The sequence below is a fragment of the Hermetia illucens genome, chromosome 4, assembly GCF_905115235.1.
Source record: "Hermetia illucens chromosome 4, iHerIll2.2.curated.20191125, whole genome shotgun sequence".
Taxonomy (NCBI): Eukaryota; Metazoa; Arthropoda; class Insecta; order Diptera; family Stratiomyidae; genus Hermetia; species Hermetia illucens.
Genome location: NC_051852.1, coordinates 13,038,691 through 13,056,616, shown reverse-complemented (window position 1 = coordinate 13,056,616; position 17,926 = coordinate 13,038,691). Strand labels below are relative to the sequence as shown.

At 43.9% G+C, this 17,926-nt stretch overlaps 2 protein-coding genes across 2 annotated transcripts; both read right to left on the bottom strand.

Moving 5' to 3' along the window:
• Nucleotides 1-1,880: 1,880 nt before the first annotated feature.
• LOC119655520 (odorant receptor 23a-like) lies at nucleotides 1,881-3,333 on the bottom strand. The gene is made up of 4 exons (XM_038061430.1): nucleotides 2,611-3,333; nucleotides 2,453-2,552; nucleotides 2,134-2,391; nucleotides 1,881-2,072 (listed from the first exon to the last, which is right to left on the bottom strand). The coding sequence occupies exons 1-4, from the start codon at nucleotides 3,324-3,326 to the stop codon at nucleotides 2,019-2,021; spliced, it is 1,128 nt and encodes a 375-aa protein (XP_037917358.1). The 5' UTR covers nucleotides 3,327-3,333; the 3' UTR covers nucleotides 1,881-2,018.
• An 11,939-nt stretch (nucleotides 3,334-15,272) lies between these two features.
• On the bottom strand, nucleotides 15,273-17,653 carry LOC119655501 (odorant receptor 19a-like). Its single transcript, XM_038061402.1, has 4 exons — nucleotides 16,919-17,653; nucleotides 16,760-16,859; nucleotides 16,435-16,692; nucleotides 15,273-15,428 (listed from the first exon to the last, which is right to left on the bottom strand). The coding sequence occupies exons 1-4, from the start codon at nucleotides 17,632-17,634 to the stop codon at nucleotides 15,375-15,377; spliced, it is 1,128 nt and encodes a 375-aa protein (XP_037917330.1). The 5' UTR covers nucleotides 17,635-17,653; the 3' UTR covers nucleotides 15,273-15,374.
• Nucleotides 17,654-17,926: the final 273 nt, after the last annotated feature.

The window sequence follows — 17,926 nt, the reverse complement described above, 5'->3', positions numbered from 1 at the left end:
GGAGTGGTTGGAGAGACGACACGGTGAGATTAATTATAATCTCACCCAGTTTCTCACGGGGCACCGAGGATATCTCCAATACCTTCACAGGTTTAAATTGGAGACCTCACCCGATTGTCCAAATTGTAATGGAGTCCCAGAGGACCCAGAGTATGTGTTCTTCCACTGTCCGAGATTTGTGGAAGAAAGGAGGAATCTAGAGGAGACTCTAGGAGAGGTGCTGGTACCAGAAAATCTGGTACCGAAAATGCTAGCACATCAAGAGAATTGGGATGCGGTCAACTACATGATCGCATCTATCCAAAATAAACTGCGAAAAGCAGAGGAGAGGAAAAAAGCGCGGTCACGTGCGCCGCGTACAGAAGAAAGGTGACAAAGCTAGAGTGAGCTGACTCCGCTCCGTGATGTAATACCTTATGGTGGTTCCGCGGGGCAGGGAGGGAGTTGGGGGTGGTTTTAGTGGGTAAAAATCCCACACGCTGGTGTGTCCAGACCAGTGTCTTTTGAAGATTTCCACCTCCTCAACAAAAAAAAAAAAGACAGACAGACAGACAGACATTGAATCGATTTTAATAAGGTTTTGTTTTACACAAAACCTTAATAAAAATGATATTGAAAATAACGGTCTACGACAAGGGGATGCCCTATCCAGCGTCCTTTTTAACCTGTTCCTGGAGAAAGTGATCCGTGATGCTGAGGTAAATGCAAGAGGTCCGATCCTTTTTAAGTCCACCCAACTACTGGCCTATGCTGACGATATCAACATCATGGGAAGAAAGACTCGAGACGTACAAACTGCCTTCATTCAGATCGAGCAGGCGGCGCAAGATCTTGGGCTGCACATCAATGAAGGCAAGACAAAATATATGGTGTCAACGTCAGCACCGAAAACCAATCAACCAACAACATCAAACCGCACTGGTCAAACGGGAGGAATAAAGAGAGGGGGCTACAACTTTGAGAACTTTGATAATTTCTCCTATTTGAGGTCGAAAATCACAACCGATAACAGCTACGATGATGAAATCCGGGCACGGTTGCTGTCAGCCAACGGAGCCTATTTCAGCTTACAAAAACTGTTCCGCTCGAAACGTCTCACCATAGGGTTAAAGCTCTTACAGTACAAGACAGTCTTCATGTATTCCTCGAAGACTTGGGTTCTTAGCAAGAACAATTGCGAACTCTTGGCCGCGTTCGAGAGAAGAATCCTCCGAAGAATTTTTGGTCACCTACATGAGGATGGACGATTCCATAACCTATATAACGACGAAATCTATGAGCGATACCATGACCGTCCGGTTGTGGATAAAATCCGGCTCAATAGGTTATGGTAGGCGGGTCACTTAATCCGTATGGATGAGGATGATCCAGCCCGGAAAGTCTATAAAAGCAATGTCTATGGTAGAAAAAGGAGATGTGGCAGACCCTGCCGAGATGGAGCGATGTCGTAGGTCAGGACGCCAGACGGCTTTTAGGGATATCGAATTGGTGAACCTCGCTGCAAAATCGGGATGTTTGGAGTTCCTTATTAAGGCAGGCCTGGACGGGATACAGGTTGTTGCGCCGTTGATGATGATGAATCTTCGAATGTCATACCTTAGTGTACCATTCGTTTTATAGGTAGATCTTAACTGTGTGGTCGAAAAAAATGCATAAAATTGGGACCTTTTTTTGCACGAATTGACGTCAGCCCGTTAAGTTATACCGGCTGTGGACTGAAGTTTTGAGTCATGAGTTTTTGACAGAGGTGTAGGAAGTAACACAATGGGCCACTAAAGTCTGAGTGCTCAGAGGCTTTGCCTCTCCCCCACCTTAAACACGACACTTATGCACTGAGGCTTTCACTGCTGTGTAGACAAAAAATTAAAAAACTTATCATGTCAAAATGTCAGTAGGTATATTGAGTATTTCCCCAACTACAGCTGGCAAAATAGTGTAAAACATGGTATAACATTAAAATTGGTGCGAAACTAAATCGGCCATTGTTGTTGGTTATTGGACCATTTGATTAGCTTCCTTCATTCGGGAACTTGTTGCAGCAAAGCATAGAGCTTATAAGCAGCATCAACGATCTGAAAAATTAATGAGATATTAATTTGGGTATCAGATATCCAATATCCAATAGTTATGTACTTTTGTAAAAGTTCGTAGATGTAGATCCTGTATGATCCCGAACTTCACGATGATTGGATTATTTAGTTTTACACAAAATATTAACATCATCTTTCGGCAATCTCGGAGGATATCTGGCCAAGACGATGAATATAAATTGAAGAGTAGTTCTTCCGACTTTTCTGTAATGTAATCTCCGGCATAACACATTACGAATACCTCATAGAGCATACCAAATATGAAGGAAAAGAAAAGTATGAATGTTCCAATATCGTTTGCCTGAAATAAATTCATTGGGATTCATCAGTAGGACTGGTCGAAAAAACCTAGGAAAACTTACCAACCCCAGTGCGAACGCACTCAGACAAATTAAAAAGCAACTCAGCAACGCTTGAATGAATATAATTCCTGAGAATATCCTCTCGAACTCCTTGTTTACTCTAATTAATAAGAAATAGTAAAATTATTATAGTTCCACTGATTATAGGACCATCTTACTTGAATATACAATTATAATCTTGAACACATTCCTTGAACTTAATCTGCCACATTTTGGTATCCTTTGATGGTAAATTCCTCAACCGATACCCAAGAGATTCGAGTTGTCCACCAATAATCAAAAGGACACTCGTCAGGAATATATCCTCGACTATAGCCAAAGTGATCAAAGTGGATGCAGCGGAATATTCGAATAAAAGAAGGAGTAAGCATATTCCAAGCTTCCCTTCCCATTCAAAAGGATACCAATTAGGAAGCGACCGAGCGGTTGTCACTTTTCCAAGGACGACAGTAGGTAGTATTTTTGACGTAACGACAGATATGAATAGAAATCCGTGTATCATTGACAGGATCTTAATTCTCCGAACCGTTGATTTTTTGGTATCCTTTTGTCCAGCTTCCGAGAAAAATGGTACTTTGTCGATTTGTCCAAAAAAATGTTCAATTTCTTGGGTTTTCATGCAGAAATTCACGGCTTTGAGCAGTACCAATGTGGTATTCGCGGTGTACAAAGGACTTATAATCAAATCCGTGAACTCAGCTTGATGAAAACTGGCAATGAACATGGAAACTATTGTGGATGAAGCTAAGCAAATGAGAAAGAAAAATGCTCGGAAGGAATACAGAAGGTCCTTCCTTTTGTCTTCTGATCGCCAAACACCGAAAAATTTTAAAACGGTCACATGAAGTCCAAGTAAGTCACTTGTTTGAGGCATGTCTAAGTATTCTCACTAGGCTGGAAAGAATAAACACAAGGACTCGCAATTGCACCCTTTTATACTCCGAGAATGTAGCCAGGATTTCATGAAACCTATACTTCAACATAAATGGTCAGTAATATTATCCTGGGCATTTCGTAGTGTGAATAGATGTTTGAAAATGCGGTTCAATAGGAAGCCTTGAAATTTTCCCCATACTGAAACATATTATTTCACCTACGAGCATGTGTGATGGAATCCCACATCTGCATATCCTGGGGCCAGAGTGATAATGGGATAATTGGCAGATTCAGGATATTTGCATTGATTCTACATAAGTTATAGGTACTCATTTCAGCTTGAATGGTGGTACGGAATTGATGAGAAAAGCACAAGTGTATGACGCCTACCACATAATGAAGGGATAAAATAAGACCAAAAAGGAGGGAAGGCAATCCAAGGTCTAATCCAGGTAATTGATGGGAATTATAACTTAATGGCTTCTTGAATTTGTGCAATAATACAGAACATAGAAAGGTGCCTGGGAAAATGTTTTGCAAGAAGATGAAAAAGGGGAGTATAGGGAACATGTCCTGCGACTTAGATAGCGTATTCAATTAAAGGTTGTAGTGAATACGACCTTGTAGCCCTCAGTTTTTAATGGGTGGAAGTGGAAATCTTAAAAGGACGCTACTGCGGGTATCCTCGGGTATAGCGGCTCATTCGGAACAATCTGGGAATCACTTGTGAAATTTGCCCCTTGATCCGTCACAATGGACTGTGGTAAAGAATAGCGACTAATTATTTCATTAAATAATACCTTGGCCACTGTATTAGCTTCCTGGTCAGGCAGTGCAGCGAAATCCACAAACCTTGTCAAGTCGTCCACCATCGACAGAATGTACTTAAGACCTCTCGGGGTCTCAGGCAACGGTCCCACCAAATCGATATATATCTTATCGAATGGCCTATCCGATACCGAAGTAACCACAAACGGCATCCTCGTTTGACGATGATTCTTGTTCTTCTGGCATTTGAGACACTTGGCCACATGTTGCTGGACGTCTTTTTTCATCCCCTTGCACCTGAAAAACATTCTGACTCTAGCGAAAGTTTTACTGGCCCCAAAGTGGCCTCCGAACCGTGAGTCATGATAGTCTCTAAGGACTAGCCGTACTTCCTCTGGACCCCTTCTTTTTTGCACGTTTTGCCTCTCTTGGACCTTAGGCTGCCCTAACTCCTCCTTATCAGTGCGCCTTTCACCTTCTACTTGCACCTGTCCTCTTGATCGCGTTACCACTAAGCAATCAGCAATCAGACCCCGACTCTGCTGAGGCTTCTCGCTGTACCACCCTACTCAAAGCATCTGCATTCCCCATATTATGGCCCGGCTTATATAGCAATTCGTAATCATACTCAGACAACTTCTGTTGAAGCCGAAGCATCCGGCTAGTAGTGTCTCTAGCCTTTAGTATTCCCTTCAACGGCTTGTGATCCGTGAACATTTTAAATGGCCTCCCCAGGAGGTAACAACGGTAATTTTTTGTCGCCCATGTCAGTGCCAAAAGTTCTCGCTCAGAAGTTGAGTAATTCTTCTCCGCTGGATTCAGCATACGACCCGCATACCCCACTGGCCGTCCCTCCTGTTCCAGTACCGCACCCAGAGCTTCTCCACTAGCATCTGTCACCAATGTAAATTCCTTATCGAATTGCGGATACGCCAAGACGGGCGGCGAGACTAGTTCTTTCTTCAATCTCTCAAAAGCCTTCTTGCACCCTCTATCCCATTCAAATTTCACATTTTTCCCCACCAGGCGATTAATAGGCGCAGCAATATTCGCAAAACCGGGAAAAAATTTTCTATAGTAATTGGCCAACCCAAGGAATGATTTTATCTGCTTGAGGGTTTTCTCTGACTTTCTCTGTTAGTTTCGGATCGGGTCTAATTCCATCTTCTGAGCAAACGTGCCCCAAGTAAGTTACCTCCTTTGACAGGAACTGATACTTCGGTGGCTGAAGCCTCAGCCTGGCTTCACGGAATCGTTGAAATATCTCCCTCTATTTTCGGTTGTGCTCGTCCAGGTTTTTGGCAAACACGACTACATCATCCAGATATATAAAGCATTTTATACCCTGTAAGCCTGACAAAACCTGGTTCAGTAAAGACTGGAAAAATGCAGGAGCAGTTTTAATACCAAAAGGTACCCTCTTAAACTGCAGGTGCTGGTACAAGAAACTGAATGCAGTTTTACATCTATCCTCCTCATCGATAAGCCCTTGGTGGTACCCTTGCGCCAAATCGAGTGTAGAGAAGTATCTTAAGTTCCCAAGTTCATCCAAGATATCCTCAATCCGTGGCAATGGATATGACATAGGTACTACTTTAGTGTTAAGGTCACGGAAATCTACACATAAGCGAAAAGTTTTTTCCCCGCCCTTTAGTTGCTTCTTCGGTACCAGAATGAATGGGGAGTTATACGGACTATCATTTGGCTCAATTATATCGTCCTCCAAAAGTTTATTTATCTGCCGATTACATTCATCCCGATGAGCCTGCGGTATCCGATACTGTGGCTTATTTGCAGGCACCGCGCCCGTTAACAGGGGTATCGAAAAAGTCTTTACTTCCTTGTACAGCAACTTATCCCCAGGGAGTAGAAATATATCTCCATACTCCAGGCATAACTGAGTAATGCTATCCCTCTCTTCCTGATTAAGATTGTCCGATAACTCCAGTATCTCCTTTAACTGCTTAAGTCTATCGGTGTTCAGATATCGACTCGGTCCTTCCTCCGACCGCCAGAGTTTATAGTCAGACAAATACCCGAACTCAGGCCTAAGATTCCTAAGCTTCACTTCCTTCTCATTCACGTTGATGAGCCCAATGAAAACCGTCCCATTTCGCTACGGCATTACTTATAAATACACCCGGCACTACTTCCTGACGAAGACAAATTCGGGTCTCTTCAAACTCTACGGGTAATTCAATGATCCTTTCATCCCTAGGACCTACCTTAATATTTTCTAGCTCTGCTTCCTCTCGTGTGGAACCTTCCCAGTTTTCAAGCTCCGACGCTACGCTGTTGCTGCTTTTTTCCGCCCTTTGCAGCTCTTCCATTCTCTTCTCTCTTCTCTTCCTATATCAACGGGGACTTCAATCACTCCATCACAGTACACTTCAACTTCTGAAAATTCCCCTTCCTGTACCTCACTCTTCGTCTCATCACCCCCAAGGACGGCTTCTACTCGTTTTTTGATTGGTTCTGTCCCGCCAGGTACTTGCGTAAGCAATTCGAAGGGTCGTGATCCCGCGTAGCACAAAAGTCGCAATACTGTGGCAACCCCTGCTCGCTAATATGTTGCGCCGCCTCATCATCCTGTAATCCTACTGTGGCGCGGCAGGATCTGCAGCATTCGAAATTTATTTCGAATGTTGCGGATGCGGATGGGTAGATGGCGCGGAACTCTCCACTCACTTATTTTCTGAACGCACCAGGGGAGTGGAGAATTAGCGGCGGAAAAATGCCGTTGGTTGGGACAGTAAGGACCGCATGGAAATAAGTCGGTCTCTTCTGTTCCTAACCGCGGCGGCGTAAACATCATAACCCAAAAAAATTGTTTGTTGTACACGCATCTTGTAATAAAGTTAATAATTTTTGGTGTTTTAAATAAATAAAAAATTTTATTTAATTTTCTTAATAATTTTGATTACTATTCACACGCAAGGTGGATCAAATTATTTAATTTTCATCTTCAATTTTAATCAATACAAAGTTGAGCAAGCAATACTACAAAGTTTACGCTACCTCGACCCTGCTGGGAAGACCGGGGAGATTTCTGTCGAGAGCATTGTCCCGAGGTATGTCCGTACTTCCGGCAGTGAACGCAAAAAGGCTCAACCTGTCTCATTCAACACTCCCTTGCCCGGTGCCCGAATTTCCCACAATTGAAACAATCTACAATTTTCCCTTTCCTGCCAAGGGGTGGTCCTGAACTCGACGAAGGACATTGCCGGGGATCCTGTCCAGCTGAAGAGGAAGAAGTGTTATTGTGACTGCTGACATTATTAGAGACCGGCGGGTACTGTGCAGATTCCAAAGGTGGCTTGTAGTTTCCCCCGGTCGTATATGAAATACTCCCGAAAGGAACCCTGCTGGTAGCCTCAAAGCTACTTCCCAGAAACTGTCCGAAGGGGCGATCACTGAAACGCGAATAACCTAAAAGCCTTCGGCAGTCGTCTTCATAACAAATGGCATCTGCTTTAGCTTGTTCCAATGTCGTGAAACTTCTACCCACCAGATGCCCTCTTGTACATCGGTATCGGTTACACACTTCTAGGTCGCGCCCAATGAGTCACCTCATGCTCATCCAATCCGAAGCGATGCAAGTACCTTCAGTATTCACCGTGTCCCTTAAGGAACTCTGTTAAATTCCCCATGTTTGTAATGAACTTAAAGGAAACAGGAGGACCAGACGATCATCCTAAGTGGCCGAGAACAACCTAGAGGGAAGAGCTATCCCAGAAACCTGAAAAGTTTTCAAAATTAACAGTGTTGCATCAACCTCATCTGCGACTTGTATTAAGGGCTCTCCTATAATCCGAACATCTGATGTTGCCTGCAATGTGCCGATGGTCCGTTTCGCATCTCCGGTATAACTTCGACCTGTCATCGGCGCTGGAATTTGCCTTCGCGATATGACCGAAGCCAAGGCATCTAAAGCACCGCTTCAGCGATAGCTGCTCTCTAAGGCGACACATAACCCAGCCTATTTTTACTCTCCCTGCTGTCAATAGCTTGAGTGTTGCCTCTAATGGTAGACTGATGACGGCGGTTTGTATCCCACCATACGCTTTTCGTAACGTCCTTACCGTTAACTCTTGAAATTCAACGAGGTCGAACTCTTTTACCAAAACCTCAAGAACCTCTTCCTTCGTGGTGACCCCATCTATATCCATGTAGACTATAGAGATCTCCGGTCTGCTAGCACTAATTTCGGCTTCCTGCCCCAAGGGGTTTTCAATTTAACTCAAAAATTTATCCGCCGTTATATCCTTGGACTTCTTGAGCTCCAGCATAAGGTCGCTTTCTAGAGACCGTCTAATTTGGCTAACATTATCTCCGAAATTGGTTAGTTCGGGGTCTGCCTTAACTCTCTGAGAATGTCAGCGTATAATCCTTCATCACGCTTAGAAATGATGATAACCTCCGGTCATATCCTCCTCCTATCTCTCATTTTCCGAGGAGCCACCTTTCTCCAGGCTTCCACATCCTCTTTAGGGAATTCACACCCTCTCCCCGGAATTGCGACTGCATGAGACTCCCCCTCAGCTTAAGCAGTCCTCCTTACTTGCTCCACGTTGCGTACGGTTAGTGATGAACCACGCTTCTTGCACTACCAAACTCTTAACCAAAATCTCTTAAATCACTTGCTGTTCCGCGGAACGAGCATAGATCAAAATTGCTTTAGCCCTCTTCTCGCTCCAGCCTTAGCCTTCACACCTTCTGCGCCAGCTTCTTGGATGCGCACTGTGATTTTCTTAAAATCGGGCTTCGAAAACGATACTTTTGGTTTGCATTGTGATATCACCGGAATAATTGTAACACCACAATTTGCATCAACTTTAGATGAACCAGAAATGAATTTTGAAACACCAAAGAAACGACGGGGATAGTACTTTCCTTTGGATTTTAGAGCTTCTGCGGCAATTGGTACACACGAGTTCACAGGATTTGTAATAATCACACTTAAAGCCTTTGGACAATTGTCCGCAATGGCAGAAGCCACATCACGAACGATATCAGAATTTGTGTTGAACAAATCATTTCGAGTTCTGTCAGGTTTACTTGACAAGTCTGCTGAGATAACAACTCCATTGGCGCTTTTAAAACAATCAGCAACTTCCTCTGCTCCAACGTATCCCTTCACACTCCTGACAGTGCCGATGTGGGAGATATCCGCTTCAAGAGTCAGATAGTGGCTGCTCGATACCACCAGATGCTCCTGCGAAAATTCCTCGATCGTTACCTTCCGTCTTCACGGCTGTCTGCGGTCTAATCCAAACCTTCTTTCCTATCTCATCGGCCAGTCCAGCTGTTCAACCAAGAACCGGTCTCCATGCCGCTACGCTCGCCTTGAACTCTGTTGAGTTCATGTTGTGTGTGCGCCTATGGATGCGGAAAATCATTCCCCTCTGTCAATTAATTCGCCCGAATGCATTCAATAAGGTGCAATCTGCGGCGAATCTTAGGATAATTGCACATTATGAAATGCATTATTTGAGCAAATTAATTCAGAAAGATGTGAGTGAGATTCCGCTCCTGTCGCGAAGCCGCGGTCACTACATGTTTTCGCTTAACCCACCTCTAAATACACGGAATCAGTGTATGGGTGCAGCCGCCTTTTTTGGAATTACCCCATCGCTTTGCCATCTCCTATACAGTTCCTCCCTAGTTGCTTTTTGGAAGCACGCAGTCACTTCGCCCGATTCTCCGCCATTCTCCGATTGATACAGTGCACCCCATTCGCTAGAAGATCTAGGGGAATCATCCCCGCGATGAGACACACTGTCTCATCAGGTACTGTCCTATATGCTCTGTACACTTAACTTGAACTTACCCTTCCCATCATTGTGTTATTTATTGCGCTCGCTTAGACAGGAGGCGAGTATAGCAGGGAGGCTTCACCACCCCTGCAATAAGCAGCCGGGACCTGGCCTTTCAATATTAGGTATCATCTTTCCTAAACATGAGTTAGTCTTAGCTGGCTTAGCCCAAGTGTCCCTTGAAGCTCAACTTGGCATCGATCATTACCCCACGTTATCTGATGATCGCTTTTGAAACTACCTCGTGATTACCAACCCGAATTCTGACAATATTGATTTTCCTGCGATTGCTAATAAGTAATGCATCTGCCTTATCTATCGCCAGGTTCAGTTTCATCATTTGGAGCCATGCTTCGGTAGTATGGATGGTTTCACTAGCATGCAGTTCCACGTCCTCGGGGTGTTTCGCAGTTATTACAACCGCCAGGTTGTTAGCAAAACCAGTCAACGTTGCCTTCTTTCGCACGCAAAGGTCGAACACTCGGTCATACATTATGTTCCACAGCTCAGTGGTCCCAATACGGAGCCTTGGAGAACACGTGCTGTTACTACAGTTAAAGGCATTCCTGACATCCAGGGTCACGGCCGCGTGGCCATTACTAACGACCGATGCCTCCCGGACCGCGCTCTGCGAAACCCATACTGCCGCTCCGATAGACCACCTGCTAGTTCGAGCAGCCTGTTCTATATCACCCTCTTTAACATGTTCCCCATAGGGCAAATAGGGCGATACGAAGAGGGTGCGACAAGTAGTCTTTTGAGCTTCGGTAGCAAAATCCACGTCTGCCTTTTCCACTGGTCGGGAAAAACTCCTTCCACCATGTACGATTCAAATGTTCTTAATAACCATGTGGGCCTGATTTTAGCAGCCAACTTCAGGGTTTTGTTCAGAAACCCGTCCGATCTCAGAGCTTTATTGTTCCTGATTCATCCACATATTACCCGTAATCCCTCCACAGTTACCCGGAGATTAACAAGACGTCCTGTTGAGCCACTGGCTGAAGTCCACTTTCTTCCTGTTGTGGGAAAAGAATTGCGATTATTTTGAACAAGAGGCACGTCACTTGAGGTGATTTTAGTCCACGAATCTTGTTCATTATAACCTTGTAGGCAGTGCCTCACGGTTTTCATATTTGCCTGAAGGCACAACTGCTTGTAACAATTCCGCTTATTTGCCCGTATAGCCTTCTTAAGGCTACTTTGAAGTTTGCGGTATTCCTTCTTTGATTGCCGATGTTCTGGCTTCCCTCTTGTCCTTTGGCAAATCCTCCTTGCTCGCAGACCCGATGTTCTCAACAGCGAGATTTTTCGATTCCAGTAGTAGTAGTTTGGTTTCTTACTGTGGTGAAACTTCCATCGCGGCATTGTAGAGTGCCTCAGTTACCGGTTGATATAACTGGTTCATTTTTTCCAGCATTTTTCCCTTCGGGTCGTGACCTCCTTAAAAAGCCGCCAGGAATGCCCCTTCCACGAAAGCTCCAATGGACCACCCAGTTATCCTGGTTTTTCCATTTCTGCTGCTCCATCTGACCGACGCCTCCCTCGTTTCTGATGTCGAGAAAGATGGCCTAGTAGCCACTGTGGGTATAGTGTTCACTCACCCGCCAGATCATCCCTCTCTCCAACGAGGTAAGTCAGATCGACGACATCTGCCTAGGAAGGTGGGCACGCATCCAATGTTGACTAGTATGATGTTAAGCTCCGCGGCGGTTCGTCACTCGACTTCCCCAGTCTAAGGCCTACACGTTGAAATCACCGGCAATGATTTAGGGACTGTGGTCTTTGGCGTACAACACCAAGCCGTTTAGCATCCTCTCATATTGCGCTAATGTTGCACTACGAAGAGCGTAGCAGCTGTAGTTATGAACGCCGTTGACTTTTGCCCTTACAAAGCCAGCTCTCGGGAATGCCATTGTTTCTTGAATGGCTTGCTGTCCACATGCCCATATCACCGCGCTTCTAGACGAGTCTTTCATCCATGTAGCACTAACGTAATTTCGGCAAGCTTCATATATTTATGCCACGTTCACATTCGGCTTGCGAATACTTTCCGAGAGCAAGTCTTCAACTACCTGGCAATGGTTGAGGTTGAATTGTATCAACCTCATTTAGCCCTACGAATCACCCCCTCCTATATCCCGGCCACCTGCCACCACCGGCAATGTACTGGTTCTTCACTCCCTTTTCCCTTTGGACAGCATGCATTGTGGGTCTGCAGGGGGAGGGATCTGAAGCAGCTCTTTAGAGATACTTGCTCCCTAAATCGGCCCGACGACCCTATTTTTACCTTGTCTGAGTTAACCAGATTAATCCCTGATTCTCGCTCTTTGACTTTTCAAAGGATATCTGTGTAGGACATATTTACTTTCTTGGAAATAATGATTATTTATGGACAAATATTCTACTTCTTCTTCTGCCGTTTTTTTGCCGCCCAGAAAGTTCCTCGGCGATGCTTTGTCGACCATAGTGCCGCGGTGGACAGTTACCAGTTTCATGTGTTTTATGTTAATGCTGCCTTGTGATGTCTTATATGCTATAATTTACACGGAGCGGTAGTTCGCTTGCGGAGAAGCTTCGTTGTGATTCCCTACACCGAACTGATTCCTTGTAACCCATTAGGGAGTGCGGTAGGCACGTAATCAAGGAAGTTGATCAAACTCAAGCCTGCAAGGGAGTCATTTGAAGTGGCTTTTGCAAAGAAGCCCCGGAAAGGCTATATGGTACCACAGCATTCTGGAGGGAATATTGTCCAGGAGAATTCCAGGAAGATGTGGTATCGACCCGTTCCGCTGTACAACTTGCGGCAGATGTGTAAGATGGCACTTTCACCCACTGGTATGAATGCTGAGTCAGGACAGAGAGGGGAGTTTATGAAAAGTTGTAAAAAGTTTTTTTCTGTAACGTTAATCGTTTTTATTGGCATTTATATATAATGAAAGACTTTGTTCGGATGAATAATTATTTATTGTAAACCAACAAGTGATGGGGATAGTTTTCTCAGTAAGTAATCTGCAAGACATTTATTAGAAGGCAGAATCGGTATTGGATAGGTCACACATTGTAGAAGAGCTGTTCCTGGCTGCTATACGCAACGCACTCCGACCAGTAAGTAGTTGGATGGCGTGTAAATGAGGTTGAACCAATATCTTCATTAATTAGCCACCATATACCCCCATACCCCCCCCCAATGAACCGCGGTTTAGGAAGGTAGCGCGCCTTAAACTAGGCGAAACACCTACCAGCACAAACAACAGAGGGGTTGAAAAGCCCAACACCGGCGGTTTTTGGGAATGAACGGACCGGCTCCCGACCGACGATGACTGGTGACCGTACTACCTCGGTTGCAGGTGTCCAGGAGGGGACACCTAGCTCCATACCGGATCTTTTCAGAAGGAGTCTAGTGCTCCTTAGATCGTCATCTAGTCGAGCGAGATCGCTAGAGGGACGAGAAGTTTGTTAGACAATTACGGAGAAATTGAAGGAAGCCAAGCCTAGCGATGTGATTCTGATACCAGATGATGGGTGTGACGAATATTAGCGAGCGAATGACCACCATGGAGCTGCATTTGTCGCACTGGGTAAGAAGATAATGGAGCTTTGTGAGTTCGTAAAGGATAGGAAGAACATACACCAAAATATTAGGGCTATGATCAGAGGTATCAGAATGGTGCATGGCAAGCCCAGGAGGAGAAATGAGCGTGTAAACCAGGCGACACAGGTGGCATCTCCTCTGCAAAGGTTACTTGGCGAGAGCGCTGGAAAATGAAGCCGCGGGGGGAGGGGGGGAAATACCTGGGCCCCAACAGATCCGCAAAAGGATGAAACGCCCTTCTCCAAAGAAACCGGAGCAGGCATTGAAAACAGCCAAAGATGTCAAAGGAAAGGCGGTAGTTGTGATGCCTGCAAATGAGGCAGAGCATGAAGTGCGAGATATGGAGGCATAGACCAAGGTTGTCTCCAAGAAGGGGAAGGAGAGGAGGAGGATACGGCCAGAAGTGATTGTCATTTCCAAAAAGGTAGAAGCAACTTATGCCGAGGTTCTGAAGCAAGTTTAGTCGGACCCAGAGCTTAGGGATCTAGGAAACAACGTCAACCGAATTAGGCGGTCGCAAAAGTGAGACCTCATACTGGAGCTAAAGAAGTCGAATGATAAAACAGTGGAGAAATTCCTCGGTCAGGTGGACAAATCCCTTGGCCAGCAGGCTGAAGTAAGAGCCAGACGGCACGAGGTAACTATCAAGTGCAAGGACATCGATGAGATCACCACGAAGGAGAATCTCTGCGCAGCAGTGGAAAAGGTTTTCGAGCTTCCGGAACTACAGGAATTGGCAGACAAACCGATGCGAAAGGCTTATGGGGGGACGCACACTGCAGTTATCAGTCTGTCAGCAGAGACATCATCCAAGATTCTAACGGCGGGCAGGGTGAAGATAGGCTGTATCAACTGTCGACTCTAAGAGCGAGTGGACACGAAAAGATGCTTCAGGTGGCTAGACTTTGAGCATGTAGCCGCAGCAGGCACCAGCGCCCACGATAGATCAAAGCGGCGCAGAAAGTGTGGAGCAGATGGACATATTGCCAAGGAAAGAAGGACATCGACAACCGATATATTAGTGGTAGTAGCAGATGTCCAGTGTTCAGGCGAGCGCTAAATACAAGGTCCAAATGAGATTGATTCAAATCAATCTCAACAACTGTGGGGGGTGCAAGGCCTCACACACTATCCGAGGGAATTGACGTTTCCATTATTTGTGAACCCTATCGCAGCTACGGTGATGGTGTCTGGACCACGGACTAGACCGGTAAAGCAACGACATCGGCATGCGGCGGGCAGGCCATTCAAGAAATTATGCAACGCCCTGGTTTCGTGAGAGCAGAGATGGACGGGATTCATGTCTACAGGAGTTACGCTCCTCTTAGCGCAAAACGGGCCCAGTACGAGGAGATGCTGCACCATTTGGTGCTGAACGCAAGGTGTCATACCCCGAAAATCATAGCGGGTGATTTCAATGCCTGGGCCTGTGAATGGGGTAGCCGAAGAACAAACGAGTGAGAACGTATCCTGCTCGAGATATTTGCCGAGTTGGATGTTGTACTTGCCAATGTTGGGAACTCATTTACTTTCATTGACCTTGAATGCATCTTTCTAAGATTTTTTAACACCTCCGTGTATTGCCAAAAAAAAAACCTATAGCTGGAGACTGGAGTTCGGTTAACTTGTGATGAAAACCGGAAAAATTAAAGGAAAAATAAGCGAAAACTCGAATTTTAACCATTAGATGAGGCCTTCATAGGTCTGTAGATAGAAAATGAAAGAAAAAATAACATCTAAATGTAAGTGTATTGAGTATTTCCCCACCTACAACAGTCAAGTTAGTGCAAACTCTAGTAGAACATTAAAAATTGGTGCGAAACTAAATTGATCAGTGTCATTTTTTGTTGAAACACTTCGTTAGCTTCCTTCATTCGGGAACTTGTTGGAGCAATGCATAGAGTTTATAGGCGCCATCAACGACCTAAAAAAATTGGTAAGATATTAACTTATGTATACTATTTGCAAGAAAAATTCACTATTCGTCAAATTAAATTAACGCTTTGACAAATGAAATTAACTTTTGGATAAATGAAATTAACTATTTAATAACTGAAATTAACGCTTTATCAAATGAAGATAATTTCAAATTAATCATTTTCAAGACTAGTCAACACTAGGTGGATGTCGAGAGAAAATGGTAATGGATGAAGTTTTAATGGAAATTGACGCGTGCGCAATGTGAGGGACTTTTCAATTTCCATGAAAGAAATTAAGACTCAATTTTCTCCAAAGGACTTTAATTGGACTGGCGATATCCTTTATAACCAATACCTCCTGCCAAGATGGACCACAGTTTTCCATCAACTTCCTGATGAAGCAGGGAAGTCATTCGTTATTTCAGGTGGTCTTGGTTAGTATTTGGAATGGGAAACTTCCTAGATAGTCATCACGGTAATGAGCAGCCCATTGCATCCCCGAACTGTTGGCAGTACTAGTCTGGCCCGAGTGTTCTTTAATTGATTGATTTTGACGACAACGGAGGCGTAAATTTAAACCACACTCGAAGATCGTTATCTGTCGCGCTACTTAGCATCTTCTTGACATACTTATGTTGGAGCCTTTTAGAAAAAGTTGACCATTAATTTCTCTAGAGGAAATTGAAGAGTTTCGTTTCACGCACGTTTCATTTTCTACTAAAACTTCATCCACCCGTATTGACTTGTCTTAAAAATGTTTAACTTGCTTTGAAACATATGAGATTATTTTCATTTGTTGAAGCGTTAATTTCGTTTGTTAAATAGTTAATTTCATTTGTTAAATAGTTAATTTGATTTATTAGAGAGTTAATTTCATTTATTAAAAAGTTAACTTCATTTTGTTGAATATTTTCAATATTTTCTATTAAGCGTTAATTTAATTTGACGAATAGTGAATTTGTCATGCAAATGGTATATACTGAAGACCAGATATTTAGTAAACTTATATACTTTTGTGAAAGTCCGCAGGTGTAGATTCTGTATGATCCCAAATTTGATGATAATTGGATTATTCAATTTCATACTAAATATCAATAACATTTTGCGGCAATCTTGGGGAATATCAGGCCAGGACGATGAATATAAATCGAACAGCAATTTTTTGGACTTATCTGCAACATAGTCTCCTGCATAGCAGGTTAGAAACACTTCATATAGCATGCACAGCAGGAACGTAAGAAAACGTAGGAATGTTTCGATATCGTGTGCCTGGAAGAAATATTTTTGGATCCATATTGTCCATAAGTTTGGTCCTAGTATTCCTTGCTTAACTTACCAATCCCAGGCCAAACGCACTCAGACAAATTAATAAGCAGCTGCACAACGCCTGGATCAAGATTATTCCTGAAAATATATCCTCGAACTCCTTGCACAGCCTGATTAAGGAAAACATATTGGAATCTTATGAGTTCAGTTGAACAATGGGTTTCCTTACTTGCATATGGAGTTGTAGTCCTGAATATATGTCTTGAATTTTGTCCGCCATATTGTGGCATTATTTTTTGGTAAGTCTTTAAACCGATACCCAAGGGATTCAAATTGTCCACCAATAATTAAAAGTACACATGCCAGGAAAGTATCCGTAGTTACGACCAGGGTGGCAAAAGTGACTGCAACGACAAACTCGAATATGAATAGGACGAAACACAAGCCAAACTTTCCCTCCCATTCAAAAGGATACCACGTCGGGATGGATCGAGCTGTGGTCATTTTTCCCAGAACGACGGGGGCGAATAATACCACCAAAGAGACGGATATGAATAAAACGGCAAGTATTATTGGTAGAAACCGAACTTTTTGAACGGTTGAATGTTTCGTGTCCTTTTCTCCAGCTTCCGGAAAAAATGGAACTTTGTCCATTTGGTCAAGGAAGTCTTCAATCTTTTGGGTTTTAATGTAAACGTTTAGTATTTTGAGAAATATGAGAATTATGTTGGCGGTGTACAGAGGACTTATAATGGTATCGGTAAAGTCAGTTTGATGAAGACCTGCCGCAAATATCGACGCTACTATCAACGGACCAATGCAATAGATAAAGATAAATGATCGAATGGAGAATTGAAGGTCTTTCACTTTATCCTTGGATCGCCAAACTCCGAAAAAATTGAAAACGGATATATGGTGCCCAAGTAAATCACTTGTTCGAAGCATTTCGAAATGTTCGCACTGACGCCGGATAGAATAAACTTGTGGACGATTCGCAATGTCCATCCTTTATATTACAGGAATTTAGTTTGCATTTGAAGGACAAGTGGAAACCTATAATTATATGTCAATGTCTTAACAGCTTTTTCGATTTTTCTGTGTCAGTTCCTCATAAATATTCAGCAATATGACGGTGGACAAGTGGACAGTATGCAGTGTCGACGTAATATCTGTCGGAACTTTTTGCACCCCTATGGTTCTCACCATCTTTATAGTGTACTCGTACATTAAGGGGTTG